The sequence below is a fragment of the Oxyura jamaicensis genome, chromosome 1 (genome assembly GCF_011077185.1).
Source record: "Oxyura jamaicensis isolate SHBP4307 breed ruddy duck chromosome 1, BPBGC_Ojam_1.0, whole genome shotgun sequence".
Taxonomy (NCBI): Eukaryota; Metazoa; Chordata; class Aves; order Anseriformes; family Anatidae; genus Oxyura; species Oxyura jamaicensis.
Window position 1 is genome coordinate 21,104,423 of NC_048893.1, and position 16,240 is coordinate 21,120,662.

A 16,240-nucleotide genomic window follows, 5' to 3' on the forward strand; every position below is an offset into this window, starting at 1 on the left:
TGACTTATTCCACCTCTTACTGCTGACTTCCTTCCCTTCCTTCTCACAGAAAATCAAGAATTAATGAGACAGAAGTTAAAATACGGGAGAAGATAAAACTGTAACACACACTCTACGTTTTATAGATTTACAGTTTATAGATGTAATTTTAAATATCAAGATGAGGATAGAGATTAGTTAAACCTCTCAGCTATCGCAGGCTCTTATAAATTTTGAAGACCTCATAGATACAGATAAAGCTACTTGCAGCTAAAACCACAGGCTAGAACAGCTATAACCCATGGCTATGTTTAGGGTAAAGTAATTAAAGACACAAATTAAATTCTCCTTCACAGTGACACTGAAAACAAAGCACATCTGTAATATGAACTCACATCATGCTGTCTGTGTCTCTGCATGCCATGTTTTTGAATGAAATAAATTATTAAAAAAATTAATGCACCTTCATTACTCATTCTTCAGCTGCTGTGCATTAATTCTTGCAATTAAGAGCACTGGCTAGTCTAAACACAGTGATTAAAACAGCGCAATAACTGTGTGTCTAAATAAAATCTAATTTTTTCCAGTGCCGACTTGTTTTTACTCAGTAGTGACACTTATGAGATATTGTGTCACTGCTGAATAAGTTGATTAACATTTCTTTTCTACCACATCTTTTCAACTTAAGTGTTTTCTAACATGCTTAAACTACAGTGCTACTGATTAAACAAAGTTTATAAGGCAAACACAAGTGACTCTGCTTGTGTTTGTAACCTGTAAACTTTGAATTTAAGTCACGCGCAAAGTACAAAACGGGTCAATGCAAAAAACGCACTTACCTGGTATGTAAACTGCACTTCGCTTGGTGATATACCTAATTTTCCGTTGATGTTAACTTCAATTTGACCTTGTGTAGCTTCATCCATTCTTCCGACTTGACACACAATCCTAGCAGGAAATAACAATGTAAGTTTCTCTGTTAGCACTAACAGCTGCAATACAAATGCAAGGTATGTTAGCTGCCACACATACTGTGAGCCAAAGCACAAACTTTGCTTTATCCTACATAAGGTAGTTGAGTTCTGGCTCAGATTCCCACCAAAACCACACCAGAATATTTTAATCTTGTAATTACATGGAGTAAAAGTGAAACCTGAACAATGTGCAGAGCAGCTACCTAGCAGACTTCTTAGCAGTAGACTCATATTCAGTCCAGAAATCATAGATGAAACTACCCAAACCTACACAAGGTTTTCACTGGACCTGGAGGTGTCAAACAAACAAACAAACAACAAAAACAAAAAACAAGATTCCTTCCCCCCCTCCTACTTTGATGCAAGAATCAATCAGCTATCTTATACCTTTGTGTATTTCAGCTGCTAATACTTTTTTTGTGCATCCTGCTATCTCACAGCTTTAAGCTACTGCATTTTCGCACCTACAATCAAAATCCCTTCAGAATTACTGTTCTCTGAAAATAAATCCTCAGATAACCCACACAAAATCAGAGGTCAAGGAACAGTGGAGGAGAAAACATCCTGCGTTAACCCCCTCTGCTGCTGAGGGCTAGCTGCAAGGACTGAATGTATGTTTCCAACAGGTGACCTGCAGAATATAAGCATGAAAATGCAACAAGGATTCAACACACTTGAAAAGTGGGACAAATGCATAACAGCGAGCTGCTAATACAGCCAGCCAAGGATGCACATAAGGTCTGCAGCCTGCGCAGGCAGTTTCATGCAGGACACACCCTAGGAATCACTGTTCATTTTCTTCATTCTTTCTCTCCTTGGATTATTGCTCTTCCATAACCAATGCACAACTGCTAAAAAAAAAAAAAAAGAAAGAAAGAAAAAGAAAAAGAAAACTCAGCCCCAAATTACTGAGTACAGTGTACTTAAATCGGGACTTATAATAAAAGGATTGTCAAGTCCCCTCGCAGATCACTCCAGAATTTTCTGCCTGGGTACTGGCAAATGGACAAAATTCTCTAAATTCTTGCATGTCCTGGCATGTGTACGGCTGCCTGAGTCTGTTCCTCATCATCTCTACTGTATTCTTGGAAGTTGTATCTTCTTGTCAGGCAGAAACAGGAAACGGTGCCTTTGGAGGAATTTCTACCATATGTCAAGCTAGGGAAAGCAGTCGGGGGCCAGGGCTGGGGTGTGTGTGGGGGAGCACGGCAGCGTGGTTTGCAGGATTTTAATTGAGAAAAGCTCCCTCCCCTCCCCAGCACTGGCACTGCCTCCCTTCCCCCACTTTACAAGTGGAAAACTACAAAGGATGAGGACACGACTTCTCTAAGGCCGACAATGAAATCATAGCAGAGCCAGCAAGCAGCCTTCAATGCCATAAAGCTTGCTGCCCTCCCACTCATGGAGGAACACCTCCTAAAAACGACTGGCTTTTGACTGCAGGAAAGACAGGGCAGCAACACTAGGTGCTTCTTCTTCTTCTTCTTCTTCTTTTTTTTTTTTTTTTCTAATTAAATAAAAAGGTAATAATAAAACAAAAGAATGGAAAAAGATAAAGATGCAAAATTATAGATATCCATTTAAAGATTCTGAATCACTTCTTTTTCAGGGCTTCCCTAATGGAGAACATCCTTCAAAACCCCCTAATTTGTTGGTAAATTACATTATGCAAGTTGCATTTGTTCTCACCCATTACCACACTGGCAGAGCTTAGGAAACCAGTAATGTTGCTATGATACAAGGAACCAGTCATCTCAGTTCTGGCTCCTTTCCATGTATTTAAAAATACCAAAAAGCTTTAGAAAAAAAAAAAAAAAAAAAAAGAGGCTGGGGAAATTCTTGTAAAGCTACGCTGGGATTCAATGCAGCTTTTGCAACACCGAAAATAGGGAATGGGGAAAGATGGCTAAAAGGGAGTTGGGAATTTTCTGGATAGTGATGTGTGTGTAAATGGGAGTGATGGCGATAAATTTGGGAAGCAGCAGGAATTACACAACCTATCCTTTTAGGTCCCTGAGGCCCAAGAAGCTGCTAAATGCATGATCTACAAACTGACTAAAGCCAAAGCTTCTTCAAAAGCTAAAACAAAATCACTTAGACATCTTTAAAATTTCTTTCAAAACAAGTCACAGAAATAGCAAAAAAATTATTGTGTTAAACTTTAAAAGAATCAAAGGTAGAGAAAGCCAAGGTTTCAATTTCAGTTTTAAATATCAAAAGTGAATGAAAGAAAAATCACACTGCTTAAAATACATCATTACTATTAATATTACTACTGAACCTTTATGCTACTCTTTTTATCAGTGAGTATCAAAAGGGTATTTCCCTCTTGAAATTAGATGCTCGATATAATCTGTAGTAAGACCTAGACACCTAGAAGAATTTAGGCTCCTTGTTTTTACTTTTGGGGCTGCTTAAGAGTGTGACAAGTAATCCACAAAACAGCTACCAACCTGCTTAGGCAACTCAACATCCATGGACTTGTTGGCTCTGCGATGAAACTTAGTCATTTAAAGCTAAACCAAAACTCAGGGCTCCCTCCCTACCCCCAGGAAAGAAACTTTGTGGCTGGACTGTAACAAAAAGAATTAAACTTCCTCTTGCTTTGCCTACTTTCCCATAAATCTTGTATGCCTGGCTGCACTGTGGTTGAGATTTAGCAAAGATTTTAATGGCTAGATGCACACCTACAATGCCTTTAATTTAAAAACTCATAAATAGTTTTGAGACATCTGCAGTAATAGTTTATGAAAGGTTTTCGAACAAATAAAAAAAAGTCAATCAATCAGAAGCAAGAGGGTAGCATGCTATCATAAATTTGTTGCTGTATAAGAATCTATAACAAATTTAAATAAAAACTTGGACACATTAGTATGAAATATTGCACATATACTGCACTATTTTTTTCTCCTCTTGATAATTTCCTATACCCACAGGAATGTCTTATTCTTCTGAAGATGCACAGAGGTTCCTTTCTGGGGGGGGTGTCTAAAATCTTGTGAAAAATGTCCAGTGATTACCTTGTGGAAACAGAGTAGAACTCCTCTTTGAAAATACATTCCTTGTCTGCCACTGTTATATTTTTTACATCTTCTGCTTTTATTCCCAAGTTAGATCCCATTATGGTCAAAAGAATTCCACCACTTAGTGGTCCAGTTTTTGGCTCAATCTGTGTTTGCATGAGGGAAAATAAATAAACAAAAAAATCAAAATTAAATATTGCAGTGACCATGTTGCTCTTCCATATTATTTAAAGCTACTTTGACTTACCAGCACTTAAAATGAAAAAGATGTTTCCTGTAGGACCCGCATAAAAACTTGCTATGTACCCTAACTTTTTAATGCTAATTACTCATTTGTGAGCCCATAACCAATATTCATCAGCTGCAGATTTCACGTCTGCTGTGGCAGACTATTATGTACAAAATTCTTGCCTGATGTTTATTCTATTTTACGTTTGCTTCCTCCAAAAAAGCACTGTGATTTTGACAAGCAAATTGAACGAGCTTCTCATAACCATCCCAGTGAACTTTTCCAGCCTTTTTTAAAATTTGTTTGTTGTTTTTGACGTGGTTTTCTCCCTTTAGGTTCACATCCAAACAGTGCACGTTATAAACACAAAGCGGTGCCCCAAACAGCTTCTTCAAAAATTTCTTTAGTCCTCTTGTCTTCCTTACTGCATCAGCTGGTAGGGTGCTGCAGTACATAGGTACTTTGTGAATAAAATGAGGACTGAAAAAATCCTTGAAAAACCTGAAAAGGACTTCTGAGGTTAAAATACGAATTTTAAATTCAAATACTCTGCTATTCTACATAATTCTAAATATTTTTGGAGGATATTAACCTGCTTTGCTGTTTAATATATGGAGCACTTCCACTGAAACCTTTTCAGGTGTTCAGCTTTGGAGGGCTGTAAATTTATTATCAGGAAGAGGGAGACTGCACAGCAATACAGCAATTGGAAGCCAAACAAACGCATCTTCTGAAAATCTGGATGTTAGTGTCTGCTGAGTTTCTTAGATCTAACTCCTAAGCAAGTCTGAGCACAGGCATAGGACTGCTGCTGCTGTCTGCTGACCAGTTCAGCTCCAGAATCACTTGCTCGATTTTTCCTCTGTTTCTGAATTACTAAATTCCTAAAACTAGATCCTTTGCCCATGGCCATCTCTTTGCACTCGGTGCATAAATAAAGTAGCTGAAAAATGACTCAGCTGTGTCTGTAGCTGTTTCCAAATATTTTGTTCAAATTTGAACCTAACAAAAGCCTTGAAAAAAACTAATATATCACAACATTGTTAGTATTTAACCTGTAATCATGTACAAACAATATCATTCCTATATTCCTTTGTTTTTCTTTTCCATCCCACTCACATCATCTTAATCAGGGCAGAGACTTATATAAGAATTCTTCTCTACTCTTTCTGTCAAGATTTCAGGAAATCTACCTTCCTTGGCAGACTTCAAATGTTTACCTGCCATTTCTTCTCAAAAATAGCATCACAGTCAATTTCACCCATCGTGCTACCATTCTGGCTGTACCCACACTGCACCTCTAGCTGCGTAGCCTCAGGAGAGATTCATCGTGTCTCTGCCAGCACGAGGCACAGGTTTCAGACTTAAACTGTTAGGATCTGATTGGAGTGAAATACCCCCGTTATGACTCTCGGCCTCTGTCATATCACTACTGCATTTTGTGATAGCTGGAGATTTGTTCTTATCAAATGGCGTGCGTGGGTTTCAAGGTACTGATGCTGCTGTCACAGTAATTTAGATGAGATCAGCAGAAGTATGTATCTAGACTGTTTTCTAGGCTATTATGCCCAGAAAAACAGCATTTGGTTTGTTGCCAAAAGGCAACTGCTGAAAGCAGATGAGAGTTTATCACTTCTTGCTTTGGCTGCTGGTCCACCAGGGTGGAGCAAGGCTCTTCCTTCACCCCAGGGAGATGCTCGCATGGCAGACCCACTGCCCAGTAAAAGCTGTGCATTGGGCCCCTCTGACTTCACACATCCAACTTCTACAGCCTTGGGCTGCATCCCGGTCGGGACTGGGCAGTATCACTGACACCCGGAAAGCAAATTGTGGTGCAGAAAGAACAGGGTCCCTTATTAACTGCTATGTATAAAGTCAAGTTTGAGGCCTGTTAGGGAGCCTGCTAAGTGATTGCAGTTGAGTGCATGGTGATCCTCTTTTATAGACTTATTTTAGGTAGAACAGATTTTGGGAGAGAAGAAAAGCCCATGCTTATTCCCAAGCATCAAGTGCCATGTTTAAGGGTATGCTGCTAGCCCGGCTTATAGCACAGTGAGGCCATGGCTTAAAAAACAGTGAGTCTCAAAGACTCCATTCAGTCTCTTTTATTGTGACTCTTTCTAAATCTCTCACACACATCACTACTGGCATTATTTCCATGCAGCTATTTCAGAGGCTTACTTAACACCCCAGGAAAAGAAAAAAAAAACATCTTTCAGTATGAGCTTGCTTGGATGCTTTCTGCTGAAAAATAATGCTCTGGTAGGGAGAAGAACAAAAGCAATCTTACGCGAGTGATTTGCGGATGAGGACATGTGCTGGTGGGAGAAACATGACAGAACTTGTCATACACACACTTGCTCGGCTTGCCATCTTCTTCACACCAGACACACTTGTAGTCTTGATGGGCAGCGAGGCACAGACTGCAGTCACTTCGCCCGTAAGAGCAGTTGTACAGGGTCACTGAAATAGGAACGGAGAATGCACTTAAACATCTCCCTCTGTTTCAAGAATGTTTAGAGTATTATAGAACGAAAACTAATCCTATGTACAAAGACACCCATTGCTTGGCTTGGTCCCATGAAGAACATGAACCCTACGTACTGAACCCCTGAATGCTGCTGGGAGAAAACCTTATTTTTTGCTGAGCAGAAAACTCTCAACACCATCCATGTGCAGAGTACAAATAAGCTGCCGAGTAGGACCCAAACACAGTTTTGTCACTCAGACCTTGTCAAAACACTTGAGCCCAAAGTCCTTTCTGCAACCATCCTCAGAGAACCTGGCTATGTGACTGTTTGAAGACCAGCTCCGACGAGCAGGTCCTCCTGGTGCACCAGGAGCCAGACATAGAAAGCTGCAAAATCCCCAGGGGTGTCGCTGGGGACAGACATCAGCTGGTGTGGGACCCCTGCCAATCGCATATTTAAAAGAAGAGAGCTGCCTTTGTGGGCTGTTTACAGGACATTTGGGCCTTTCCAAACTCACCATTAAAACCTGAACTGAATATAAAGTCAACACTTCATGAAGTGTTATCCTTTGTCCAAGTTAATACCTCATTGTTTCTCCATTCTTCTCCATTTCCTCACTTTCAATTTCCCCTTTGCCTGGAGTTGCCACGCTGATGTACGCCTTATACCTTCTGCAGTGGGGTTTAATCCCCAAATAGGGATTCAAAGCCAAGAGATCAGGTCTGACAGTCATATCTCTCGTACTGGTGAACCAAGCACCAGCTGTCCCAGACGCTAAGCTTATTTTGGCCCCTGTCAGTCTCCAGTATGATGCACAGTCACTGAACATAATTAATTTTGCCAAATGGATGCAAAGCCTTCAGACAAAGCTGGTGGTTCAGCACCATAAGGAAAGCCTGCCCTTGCAAGAAAACATTTGGAGATGCACTTGAGAGCTAGCCCAGAAGAAACAGACTGAAAAGATGTCACACTTTTCTGTGGGGAAGCATGTATGCGGCACAGCACATGACTGCTGTGCTTCCCTGGGCAGGTGAGCTGGTTATCATAAAGAGGGGAGCTTCTTGCTCCCTCCTTTTATGCTGTTTCTGTGTGCCTTTTGGCTGCCCTGTTTTTCTGGCCATGCAGCCTCACCCTCTGTTACCGAGGCTCTGGCACTTGTTGAGTGTTTTTGTAAATCAGCTTAACTTACTAGAAGAGCAGAAAACTATCCAGGTTTCCTCCTGTGCTCTTTCAAGTGTTAAATGTGCTCACAGATGGGAGTGGGGAGTACATGACAGAGAATCAACATCTCCCCTTTCCAGCGGCCATTAACTGTTTTAGCTCATTAAGCCTCAAGAAATGGTACCCTTAGTGACATTGTTTTTTCCCCAAGGAGGTTCATCCTTACAGATGCAGTATGCAAACCGACATAAACGGAGGTGACCAGAGGTGGGTAACAGACTGGGGTAATCCCTTTGAGATTGCATGTGGTAAAGGCCATAAAAAATGTCTATTTAAAGAAAGCTTTTATTCTCAGAGGAGCAGGACTCTAGGAAGGACACCAGCAAAACCACCCTCCAGTCCCTAACATTTCAATGCACGCGATATCCTGGATAATAGCAGCAGAGGCAGCTTTTAAAATCTAATTCTCAGAGGCTGCCATGTTAAATTCCTACTGAAATGAAAAAGTAAAAAGGTAATGCTGGTTTTCCATTATTTTCCAGCAGTGCCCTTATTCCCCTGCTAGGTCTGAACATTTATTACAGATGCCCAAAATTTCACTACAGTCTTTCTGCCTTTTGCATGAGAGCATACAACCCCGTAAGGGCAGTTTTTCTCTAAATGCTGCATATTTAAAAACCTTGCATTCAGTTTCACAGTTACAGTCTTTAGTAGAATAGCATGATTTTATTCCCTCCCTTACACTGAAGAATTAATGCAACAGTGAAGACTGCTTTTAAATCTTCTTACATCTAGTCAGCATATCCACTTGCTATCAAGCAGCTTTGCCAGGACACATTCAGACAAGATATCATTGGAGATGCACACAAAGCTGAGAGACTTTGGCATTAGTATCAATAAATCAATAAGAAAAAACATGCATTTGGTTCAGTTCCTCTCTTAAATTTACAAGTAATCGATGAACACAAAGTAGTAGCATCATTTGCTCCATATACTGAGCACATTAACGTGGAAGTCACCGAGTTAACAAACATAAGCCAATAGTTTGTGTGTTAACTCTTCTCTGTGGGTGTTGGATATGAATGTGGTGATAGGGAGAAGTCTGAGACAGCCTGGATACATCCGTTTTGTTGTATTGACAGGAGAGACAGCACGGGCTGCAGCAAGGAAGAGTTTCCTCATGCCCATGCACCAGTTTGCTTCCTTAATCCAGCACTCAGAAAGATTGCTACTGCACAGGAACCTGGACAGGTAATATGGTCAAACAAATCCTTCCTTCTTCCCTTTGCTTTCCTAAAGCCTGCATTGCTCACCCACGCTGCCACATGACCGCCTAGCAAAGCACGGGAATACGCCTACTGAATCGCTGTGTTGTACTTCATTGGCTGGAGAGGGATTTTCATCCCTCCATAAACAATGCTAGCACTGCCACGCCTTGGTGTCCCTCACATCCCGTTGCAGAGAAAGCTACAGCCTTAAAGCATTAAACACTCCCCTTGTTCACTGATCAGCTCATTAAATGTACCAGCAGCAAGCCACTCATTAGATTCAGACTTATCCATCACCTTGAGACACCAGCTGTGAAATCATTGATAAAAAGGACAAAGGATAAAAGAGATATATTGGATGTCATACCGTTCAGCACCCCTGATGGCTCGAGATGTAAAAGCACTATCGTAACTTAGTATTCGCTAAGTGTCATACAAAGAAAGGGTTCTTTGACTGACAAGTTCAAAGGTGCTTCTGAGCAGCAACCATATACCCAAAGTCAATTCTTTTCAAGATGCATAAAAAACACTATGCTCTGGATTTCATATGGCATGGAAATTTTAAAGCGGGAGAGAATTTAGATTAAAAAAAAGTCTTTTATAATAAAAAGAGATGAGACATTTGTTGATAATGTTTCAATTCCCCTCTTGCAAGGGTTCTATGTTTTGATTCAAATGATAACCTTTCTTTAATAATTTAGCTACTACTTTTTTTCTATTTTTTTTTTTTTCACAGACTAGGAAAAAGATGTTGGGAACATTTGGTCAAAATTCTGCAATTTTAAAGACCACAGCCTTTAGAATGGAAATGAAGACACTGTGAGACTACAATATGACCTCCCCATAACATGCATGCCACGTCCTCTTTTAAGTGCTTCCATCACTGCACAAAAAGCCATAGGGAAAATCTTCTGAAAACATACTTCAATGCTGCCAGTGTGACACGGGATCAATTTAAGTATTGTACAGATGGAAAAATACAGGCTGAAGATTTAATCTGTAGGGGAATTTACTTTGGGGTAGTATTAGTTTTCGTGATGTTGACTCATCACATGAGTAGTAAGTGTGTGGCTTTGCTTTTTTTCCAAGATTGTGCCTTAAGCATCAGTCCAAAAAAGTGCCAGGCAGGACCCGTTTCCCAGAACTGCTCCACTGATTTTAATGGAGCTTTCTCACCTCAGCACTGGACTAGACCCACAGACATAACTGCTCCATTGTTGTAGGTTGAAAGAAGTAAAAATAAATAAATAAGCGATCTATATTGGAGTCCAAGTCTTTATTTGTACTATATACTAAATACACTTTTTGTTGCCATACAAATAAATGAATAAAGTAATGAGATGGAAGCACACAGCGTATTGCTGACTGCCAGCAGAAACAAAGATTGCCGAAGCTGCCACTTAGCAGCTGAGACAGCTGAAAGTGCAGACTTGAGGTGAAGTCCAGACTAGTGGCGGTAAGAAAAATCACTTTTCTGCTATCAGAGGGAGCAAGTTCATTTTGGAGAGTGTGGAAGGAAAATGGCCATTTAAAAACCTAACTGCTGAAGTACTCTTGAACTGTGAAGATTTGCTATTAATATTGCTTTTCAGGGAAAAATCCAACTTGAAAATACTGGCAACATCTTCAAAACAGCCTTAAATACATAAAACACTGATGTGAGTTTAGTATTAATAACTTTTGATCTGTCAGATTTGATAGTTTCAACAAAACCAGTAAAACCTAGAAAGGTAACATTCTTATCCATGACTCCAAAATTATAAATAGATTTCTGTTTACTGTAATTAACTTCTCTTTAAACCTGTATTTTGTACTTACCCATCAGTTTGCTGTCAATCTTGACCTTGCTAGTTCTTATGGATAAATTAAGTTGTACGGTTTCATTTGCACTATAGGAGAACTGAAAAAGACAATACAATGGAGATATTAATTTTGCAAGGTGTATTTCTTACCTTCTGTGATACTCGGTAATCAAAGCTGTGAAGATTTCAGAAACAATCCAAAACCATCTGTTCTTTTTTCACCTTGGCCAAATATATTTATAGAAAAAAATGTTTTAATGAACCTAATCCTTCACAATCAGAATTTTCAAGTACCACAGGAGAGCAATATCTGAATACCTATTTTTCATTAATTTAATTTACGTTTGGTTATAAGTATCCAAGCAGCTAAGGTACTGTTCAGTGTCAGTAAATAGCTGCTGACCCTGCTGAGTTCTCCCTTCCCACACCATCTGGCCCCATTATTTCTGTGGCCGTAGCAGGCTCACACCACACAGAGGGGAAATCTCTTGCATCTTTTGCAGTGCAGCCCCCTCGTTACAGCCAAGGGTTTACTTGCTCCAAGACATGGGTTTCTGCTCAGGTTGAAAGACGGCAGCAATAACAACAGGTGGAAAAGAAAAACAGCAAAGGAAAATATACTGGCTTTATAAAGGAAATTATTTGTGCTAGACTCAAATGCTGCATAAATGTTAATTAGTTCTCAAAACCACTCTCTTAGCAAGCTGATACAACATAAAGGTTAAAGTCAGCATAACATTTGCGAGTTTAACTTTGAACACAGTAGACTTTGTTTTGAATACTATTTCCTTTCTCTGTAAAGAGAGAAACCAGAGTGAAAGATGCACAACTAGTAAGTAGCCAAACAACAACATACTGTTACCATTCCCATTTTTACAGACGTAAAAAATACACAGTGGGAAAGATAATGAATTGGCGTGTGGAGAGGGAGAACCCTGAAATGCTCATCTTTCATCCTCAATAATTTCATCAGATTGCATAAGAAGTGGAGAATAAAGGAGTGATGGTCCCATATTCATCCAGGGACAGTTCAACGAATCCATGGTTTGCAAAGATAAAAAGTAGGATAAAGATCCAGAGCCCTAAGAAGAGACATTAGGAAAACCGAGCCAAAGCTCCTGCCTTTGACTGCTACCACCAGTGGAGAATCTCCACCAGAGACGACTTTCTTCTCTGAGTGAAACCAGTACAACATATTTCCAGACACACATGTATACTGGAACAGGACTATAAGAACAGAATATATTTGATAAGTGAACCATATTTTTGCATTTACCTCTTTAGTCATGAATGAAAAATTTCCATCTGCTGATTCATCAACAATAGTTTCGAATTCAAATTGTCTGTTTCCAACCACAAATTTTTTATCCTGCGGAAGAGAGGAGTTCAGCTTAGAATTTTTACAGTGTTACCAAGTGCAAGAAAATATCACCAGGCAATATGCTGTTCAGCACTGGAAGTAATAAGATCAAATGGAGAAGGTTAACCAGTTAAAGTCGTCACCTGAAAACAAAGCTGGTGAAACATCCAGCCAGCGCAATCTGCTGCTTTGCTGCACCCCTCCAATATTCCCTTAAGGCGCAAGCACCTGAGCAGTACGAATAAAGCATGAACACATCTACCACTTGGATTCAGGGAGCACTAAGGAAAAGCCGACATGTGAAAGCTGGATGGCTTCACACATCAGATGTGTCATTAGCAGAACTGCGTGAGTTCTGCCCTTTAAGGTTTTCTCTGTGGGGATTCTGGGCAGAGCAGGAATGCAAGAATTACATGGGAGAAAGGAATGAGCATCTCTCGGACCTTGCTGGCTTTGTTTTTCCTGCTTCACCAAGACTCCAGCTGTGTTTTCACAAGATAGTCTTTGATGGCAGCACCAGCTTAAGGGTATTTCTGCCTCCTACAAACCTTCTTCCCCTCTCTTCTCCATGTGTCCCAAATCCATTCATTCCTGCCCCTAGGCTGTAGCACATAGCAACTTGAGCAGCACTTGGCACAACTCTCAGCATGGCTGTTCTCGATCAAGGGCCCGAGCTAGCTAGAAAGCAAAACCCATGGCACTGTTTCTGTGCTGGGTCTGTCTCCCATCCTGGCACACAGAACAGCTGCCCAAATAGTTTTGCTAGAAGACCCAGAGGAAGAAACAGGTGGCAAGGATATCTTTAGACAGTATTGTTGGTAAAGACTAAAGAAAGCAGAGTCCACAGAGCTACATGACCACCTTCGCCGTTAAAGCTTTCTAGGCCCTGCTTTCAACCCGAACCACTTAAATCTCAGAGCATATGGCAAAAAAAATTTGGTAACTTGCTTCCTCTTTGCTGCTCCTTGGGTTAGTAAGTATAACCTTGCGTATGAGGGAAGCAGATCTTATCCTGTTTATTTGTAGCTACTTCTTTAATGCTGGCATCAGTGGTAACTCACAGACCAGGTTTATCTAATTAGCGAAGTGGAAACCTTTCTTATTGCCCCTTCATTCTGGACACCAGAGCCCACCAAAGTTGGGGGCTGAGGAGAAGCATGCACTTAACCCGGCAAAGGACCTGACTTCAGTCTCTCAGAGGTTTATGTTACAGAGGGAAACAGACCATTTACTTCTCCTCAGAAGCTGCATACCAAAACTGAACTGCTGAGCTCTGGAAAGCCTTTTCTGCATTTTCTGTTTTACAGAAAATGTATACGTCCGAGTTTTAAAGCACCTTACAAATCTCTTTTTTGAAGAACACTGCTTCACGTTCCCTATTCTACATTTCAGTATATCATATGTTTTAAAAAGTGTTCAAATTCTGCTGCTGCTGCGTAGAGCTTTCCCACATGCTTAGCATTAGCAAATCACGTTGGAAGAAGAGGGGACCTTCGATGTGCGTGATGGCTGCCACCTGGAGTGAACGGCAGATAGGAGCTGCAATGCTAGGCTCTCTAGCAGGAGGCCACGGCTCTATTCAACAGCCTGGGGGCTAGAAGAGACATGCAGCAAACATTGAGAAGCTGGTTACACATCTGACACACATGGCAGAGACAAATCCAACTGGGAATTTACTTATAACTAAAATCTTACAAAAGCTAATAAGGTGATCTTGATGCTGGTGTATCTGTCTCTTCTACTGTGCCAGTCTTTCAAGGACTTAGCTGGAGAATGTCTCTTGCATGCAATACAACCGATCAATATTAAACTTTCCTTCAGTGCCCCTCAGCTGCTTGTTCTGGATGTGGCTCTTCCCAAGAGAACAATGACAGCTTGGATTTACTTCTGCTTCCTAGTTAAATTCTTTTAGAGGAAGGAGGGTCAGAAGAACAGTCAGCAGCTTCTCTTCTTTTAGTCTATTTGCCTCCAGTAAAGGCTCTCACAACAAGATTTATTCATTGTACTGTAAGAGTTCACAAGTTAAGAGGTATATACAAAAATTGTGAACTTACTCTTCAACCTTGCAGTTTCAGAAGCTATCCGCATAACCTACTGAGATAAGCCAAAACTTTAACTGCTAATCTTCATTTACAAGTAGAGATGCTTACATGCATGATGATGGCTAGTGTGCTTACCCACGTTTAGGAAGGCTGTGCATGCTCTTTTAAACAAAGCACAGATTAAGCTAATAGAGCTAGCAATTCAAAGTAACAACAGAACATTCATTTTTTGCTGATCACCTTTTCCTAAGCAACAACGAAGGAATAGGAGGAAACCTGATATATACCAATGTCCTAATCAACAAAGACCTTAAATGTGCTCATGGCTGCACAACTGCTACCTCCGTACATCATAATGCCCAAGATGTCCTGTGGCAAAATCATCCATGTGAGAAGCCACATCCTATTTGGCATGTGGGCTGTGTGCCAACCCCTGCAAAAGATCTGTCCATACTCTTCTTCTGAGCCACCCTGCCCTCCATGAGAGGTTTACTGAACAGTGAATGCAGGTTTCCTGCATTTCATTACTCAAATGAACTTTCAGTAACTGAAGTTACTGTTTCAGATAGTTTGACAACATAGGAACAAGTCCCTGTATAATTACAACTATTTCATTTATCTGTCTACTTTCACATATCCTTAGAGGTCTGCGCATACAGCTGTAGACGCTGTGTGTGCCTGTTCAAGTCCTCGCACTGAAGGCATTATTATTTTGTTGTAAAAATGTACCTCTGTACCAGGATACATAGGGCTGCTCCCATGATAGAGATGATGTTTCCACTTGGCTCTCACCTAAGAAAAACTATTCTGACATCACTAGACACTTGTTTCTCTCCAGTGTCTTTCCAGTCTAGGGCCATCCATCTAACTTCTTACAGATACCTGAATTCCTTGGAAGCCTCCCTGGGTCCCAGTTATAAAAATGCATACTGGTCTGGTCGGTAGGAAAACTGTTAAATGTTGCTATCCTATGACAAAGCATTTAAATCCTCAGTATGTCTCTGGCTTTGTTATATGTAATTGATACCTCTGAAAAAAAGGGCAAAGGCATTTTCTTTCTCTTTTCTCTACTAGTAGTTCAGAAAGATTGAAGTGCTTATTCACAGAATGATAAACTAGATGAATGAGATTAGCTTTGTGGGTTCCTTCTGTTGTTTCTCCTTCTTTAAGGAAAAGAAGGTAAGAAGCTAAAAAAAAAAAAAAAAGAAGAAAAGAAGATGCTAAAAGGCAAATTCGGCACATATAGATAATGCATCTGCCCTGAGTTTGTTCTCAAGAGAGAATGTGCTTAGATCAAGAGATCAGGGAGATCTTTTCCCTCTAGTGTAGAAACCAGTTTGTCGGCTCTTCAGAATGCTAAGACAAAGAAACTGGAGAGAATTCTCCACAATAAGCTTCCATTTTTGATTTAAATCCAGCTAAGTGTTGGGTGCTGCATCTTGCACACAGTGTAAGTCAGACCAGACTCGTTCAGCCAGCCAGATGTCCTGCTAGTCCTGGCCATCACTGAAAACTGATAAAATTCACCATTTTTATTAAAATATACATCTTTAAGCAAAAATATTTATTTTTGAACATATGCTTGTTTAGCACCACATGCACAGTATGCTTTTGATATGACTGCAGTATTTATGTTTCTGTTTAGCCTTTTTTGACCATGCTTCTTCTTATATTGTTGTTATACTCCAGTCCTGTTTACCCTTTTCTTTCTCTTGGCAGTCATGGGAGAGGTGGTAGAAAGACTTTATAAGAGTTAAAATACTTCAGTTTGGCAAGGGAATAAAAACCTTCAAAAAACATAAATCTATGTTCAATTGATAGATGGCTGGTGACTTAAGCAATCAATACAATCCAGCATATCTATCATTAATTTGTGCTTACATGAAGCTATCACCTAAAGAAGCTTTTTTTTTTTTTTTTTTTTTTTTTTA

The 16,240-nt window shown here is 40.2% G+C and overlaps 1 protein-coding gene across 7 annotated transcripts in view; it reads right to left on the reverse strand.

Moving 5' to 3' along the window:
- PLXNB2 (plexin B2) overlaps window positions 1-16,240 on the reverse strand; it is a 256,955-nt gene that overhangs the window by 44,860 nt on the left and 195,855 nt on the right. For all 7 annotated transcript variants that reach the window (XM_035309113.1, XM_035309156.1, XM_035309121.1 and 4 more), the window contains 5 exons: window positions 12,184-12,276; window positions 10,924-11,005; window positions 6,496-6,668; window positions 3,974-4,122; window positions 819-927 (listed from right to left, as the gene is read on the reverse strand). In XM_035309113.1, the coding sequence (XP_035165004.1) occupies window positions 819-927; window positions 3,974-4,122; window positions 6,496-6,668; window positions 10,924-11,005; window positions 12,184-12,276 (606 nt within the window). The remainder of the gene's footprint in view (window positions 1-818; window positions 928-3,973; window positions 4,123-6,495; window positions 6,669-10,923; window positions 11,006-12,183; window positions 12,277-16,240) is intronic.